This window comes from Myripristis murdjan, chromosome 22 (assembly GCF_902150065.1).
Source record: "Myripristis murdjan chromosome 22, fMyrMur1.1, whole genome shotgun sequence".
In the NCBI taxonomy this organism is placed as follows: Eukaryota; Metazoa; Chordata; class Actinopteri; order Holocentriformes; family Holocentridae; genus Myripristis; species Myripristis murdjan.
In genome coordinates, this window is record NC_044001.1 from 29,012,670 (window position 1) to 29,017,729 (window position 5,060).

The 5,060-nt window shown below is 38.6% G+C and overlaps 1 protein-coding gene across 1 annotated transcript; it reads right to left on the bottom strand.

Annotated features, from left to right (window-relative positions):
* Nucleotides 1-3,221: 3,221 nt before the first annotated feature.
* On the bottom strand, nucleotides 3,222-4,312 carry LOC115354630 (uncharacterized). Its single transcript, XM_030045062.1, has 2 exons — nucleotides 4,003-4,312; nucleotides 3,222-3,623 (listed from the first exon to the last, which is right to left on the bottom strand). The coding sequence occupies exons 1-2, from the start codon at nucleotides 4,271-4,273 to the stop codon at nucleotides 3,268-3,270; spliced, it is 627 nt and encodes a 208-aa protein (XP_029900922.1). The 5' UTR covers nucleotides 4,274-4,312; the 3' UTR covers nucleotides 3,222-3,267.
* Between the last annotated feature and the right edge of the window lie 748 nt (nucleotides 4,313-5,060).

The following is a 5,060-nucleotide window of genomic DNA, read 5'->3' on the forward strand; positions in this document are numbered from 1 at the left end:
TCTTTTTTCAGTTGCAGTTTAGTTTTGTTTTTCAAGTGGGTTTGCTAGTTTAGTTTTAATTTTTTGAAAATGATAAGTTTTAAGTTAGTTTTTATTAGTTTATATTTTTATGCACTGTGCATTTTTAGGTGAAGCCACGCCCACTTTGGCCACACAGCGTGTAAAGTGAATCTGTTCTTCCTCACCCCATGACCAATATTTCTACAAAGAAACCGACAAACAGAGTGTGGTTCAAAGCCCTTGTCCAGCTCCACTAGCAAATGTCATGAAAAGGATATAATATTCTCTTTTGTTGTGTGTCTGACTGTAAACCCCCTGTTTGCCTGAAATGGGACATCTGGGACATTTTGGGTTCAGTAGCATTTGCTGTGTGAATCAAACAGTCAGTCAAATTGTATTTACTGAGCATATTGTGGACCTTGAAATGCAGTGCAGTATAATACAAAAAGCTAATTTTCCAAAAAAAAAAAAAAAAAAAAAAAGAAAGAATTAAAAGCAATGTAAAAGTTAAATAAAATAAAAATGGGGACATGGGTCCCCATTTTTCACAAGTATGTTACTACAAACTCCTCCAGACTGGGCACTGCCTTGGAGTTTGGTGCAAGCTTATTAAGCTGAAGGAAATCTAGCGAAATAATGAAAACTAAGTGTCAAAAACATAACAAAAAATTACTACTAAAACTACTACTACAACTACTACTACTAAGTATGATTATTATTATTGTTGTTATTATTATTATATCTAAATGCAACTTTATGGTGTGTTCAAAACTAACTAATACTCTAAAATTATAATGAAGATGTTTTCATCTTTGTCAGTTTATTTCATACATAAGCATGGTATTTTGGGAAGATATGAAAACTACCTTTCAATTTTTTTTTCTTTAGCTGTGGCAGTTTTATGCCTGCAGATTGCTAATAACCTTCTGTCAGCACAGTCAAGCAAGCAAGCAAGCCCTGCTCTACTCCATTACGGTGCTTATTACCTGGCTGAGTGTTTGAGTGGGCAGGGGAAAGTGAAGGAATGAGAATGGGCAGCCCAGATTGTTTAGGAACTCAAACTACAGCCTTCTGAGCTTTCTGATTGGAACTCCTGACTGGGACAGGTTTGAATATATTTTCCCAGTGCATACCAAACTTAAATTGAATAGCTCAAAGTGATTTGTTCACTCATTTTTTACCTGGCACATTACCTGCATCTCACCTCAAAAGCAGAACTGTTTCCATATTTGTGCCCATATCTGTTGTTGTTGTTGATTTCAGTGGGAGTTTTCAGATAAATGACACAAACACCCTGATTGACACCAGTGGCGGCCCCAAAGATTTTCTTTTGTGGGTGCTATGGAGATGCTTGACTCTTCAGAGAAGGTGCTTTGAATTTTGTGGGGTTTTGTTATTATGTCCGTCGCATCTGAACACCCCGGTACACGTACACACACCATGTACACGCCCGCATTTACGATGATGTTCCGCATCTATTACTAGCCTCTCACTCTGATAAACAAAAAGGAATCAACACAAGGGGTATATAGATATAAAGTTCATAAGCCTGCCAACGTAAACCTCTGAAAATAAAATTTCCCACAATTCTGCCACAGACGGTCCCTGAACACAAGGAGCAGCAAACAGCAGCAACAGAGGGCAACAGACACTGTGCACGTTTCAGCCTAAAATGCTAAGATCACGAAATCACACAGCCAGTTACCAACACTAGTCTAATAATGAATCAGCAGTGTTCCTATTGTCGAAGGAGCATCACATAGAGGTAACTACAAAGAGCCAGAATTTGTGCTTCAACCACCATATTAATTAAATTCGTAATAGACAACAGAGGGGAAAATCATGCACTTACCATAGACGTCTTCACAACAAAACAATATGTCTGTTGTTATGGTTGAATGCGAAGTCATCAATGATTTTGTCGCTGTCCAGGGTCCTCGTTCTGTCAGTGTTCATAGCCAACAGTGCCAGGTTACTGGTCCGAGTGTCTCAACTGCTGTTCCTCAGGTAGTTTTTCAAATGGCCCAGACAAGAAAAACTGCGTTCACAGCTCACTGATGTGACAAATTTGTGTCCCAATATTTCATGATGGCTCATCAGAGATGCTGATGCTTTTCACCAGTTGTCAGAGGTGGCAAAAGTACTGACATTCTGTACTTAAGTAGAAGTAAAGATACTTGTGTGAGAAAAGACTCTGGTAAAAGTAGAAGTACCAATTCAACTTCTTTACTCAAGTAAAAGTAAGAAAGTACAGGCTCTGAAATGTACTTAAGTACAAAAGTAAAAAGTAAAAATGTTTTTTTTGTTTTTGTTTTTGTTTTTTTACGATTAATGATACATACAGACAAAAAAAATGTTCAGGGCACACAAAATAGGAACTTTTCCTCATTTATTAACAACCTGCAAATCAAACAGCAAACAAATCAAGTTTCCATTTCAGCAGCAGAACCTGAAACATTATGATCAACATGGAAACAAGTCTAACTGAATCATTTTTCCTTTTGTGAGAAATTCACTCATCTCCAACTACCAACTACCTGACGTGTAGTAATGATATGATGTGACATTGGTTTCCCAAAAACCTCTTAAAGCTGAAACTGGTAAACTCCAAAATGAGCACTTTTGCTGTGGCTGGAGCCCTGAAATATTGGAAGTATCAATTAGCTTGTGGTTGCATATCCGAGTTGACAGTGTCAGTAAAGCCTGTTCAAAGAATTGGGATTAATCAACGCACCAGTTGTGATGTCTGATTCACACAGAGGTATTAGCTAGCACAACACAGAAAATACTCAATACTCAAATACAAAAGTTACAGATTTCAGCAAACAACAAAGATAATGAATGCTTTGCCACTTTATAGTTGCAATAAAAACATGTTTCTTACATATTTAGGCAAAGATGGACGTCACCATCTTCAAGTGCTTCAGATTGTTGTGGCAGATCCTAGTTTGAATATAACTCGTGGTGGCATGATGTTCAAAAGTGGCATAAAAGTCCATTCTGTGTGTGTGTGTGTGTGTGTGTGTGTGTGTGTGAGAGAGAGAGAGAGAGAGAGAGTGTGAGAGATACTGGCATGCCTGCACAGGCCTGCAAATGATGCCTCTATTTATTCAGTTCCTGGTCACTGCCACTCTGGATATCTTTTAGTAGTTTTGCATGCAAGTCCACATTTTGTTTTGCTCTAGAAACACTGAACATGAACATGGAAACTTCAAGTCAAATTGAATCTTTTTTCCTTTTGTGAGAAATTCACTCACCTCCATCAAACTACCAAAATCTTTTATTCAGCCTCAACAGAAGCTGGTTCTCAAAGTTCTTTGAGTCAAGGCGTGCCCTTTTGGGTCTGAAAATCAGTCCTGCAGTGCTGAAAAGCCGCTCACAGGCAGCTGATGCAGGTAGGGGTGTGTTGAGTTTCAGTGACAAATTGCACACTGCTGGGAAGGATTTCAGGACATCCATGGTATCAGCTGGGCAGGCCAGATAGGACTCTAGCTGCTTGGAGTTTTCTTGAGCATCTCGCTGCTTGATGACGGAAAAGAAGTCCTCCTCCTCTGATGAACATGAAGTGTCACTAGGATGCACCACAGATTGCTCCTTCAGATGGCTTTTGATGAAGTCAAGGCCTGTGGAATACAAAACCAAAGAAAGATATATATTTTTTTATGTTTTTCCCATAAACATCACCTTTGTACCACCTAGATTAAAAAAAATAGATCATAGAATTAGATTACAATATTTGACAGTACTTTTACAATATGTGTATGATTTATACCCTTATTTTGAAAATGCTCCCAAAATTATTATGCTAACATGTTTTGTAAAATAATTTTTGAAATACAAAACATGATTAACATAGGAATTTGATTTTGTTTGCAACATTCACTTGTTATTGCATCAAAAATAATTACCCAGTATGTTATTGATTCAGATTTCAAAATTTCCTCCATTATCTTCTATAAAGGATATAAATATAAAGGATTAGGCCAATGTTTTGAAACTAACCAAGTTTTAGGATGTTTTCGTCACTTGTCCAGCATGTCCTGAACTTGGGGACGAGAATGGCAGCAGCAATCAGCTCTGGATCAGCAAGCATCTGCCCAAAACGCCTTTCAAGTCCTGCTTGAAGAGCATCTACTAAAGGCACACAGAACTTGGAGGAAAGTCGAATGTGCTGGAGCTTAGTCTTGAGAAGTGTTATTGTGGGTACCAGCCATCCCATCTGTACACTGGCCTCTCCCTGAAGAACATCAACCGCCTTTGCAAATGGGCTCATTGTCTTTACATATTCTGTGAGAAAAGCAATCTCAGCAGGAGTGAACCTGTCAGAAAACAAAATTTAAAAACACAACACATCAGTGGCTGTAAAAACTTAAAAATCTTCTGTATATTAACACACAAATCATATATATAGTACAACAGAAGTTCCATTTTTTTAATGGTAGAAGTCACACGAATAGTAATAATATTATCTGTTATATATAAATTGTAATTAAGGTACTAAGGTGTGAAAATTTAAGTTACTTACATAGGAATTTTTAGCGCACTGCACACAGCCGCTACGGCTCCTTCTCCCTGTTCTCTCAAGATCCTCACAATCCTCTCTACAGCCAAGAAGAGAGAATTCCACCTTGTCTCATTTGGCCTCAAGAGCTGGAGTTTACATTTTTCTTCAATGATCTCTGCAGCTGCAGTGGATCTACCGCTTTTGTTCCATAGACTCCAGTACTTTGAAAATGCTGAACGAGAGAGTCGCTTGTAGACAGTGTTGGCATTTGCCTCTGAAACTTCAACTGTTGATACCAGGTTCAGAAGGTGGCAGGCACAGCGATGATGCTTTGGCAGTTGGTATTCCAGGCCATCATCTTCATCCAGCATGGTTCCAGCATCAACACACTCAAGACTCACATTGTCATCTCCCTCTTCCTCTTCTTCGCTGCTCTCTCTTTCTGCTGTTTCACTCGACCTTGCCCCCTCAGGCAGTTCCTGGTTGTTATTTTCATCCAGTTCTCCATAGATGCGAAAAGCTTTAATAAAATTAGAGCCATTATCAGTGGTTGTGC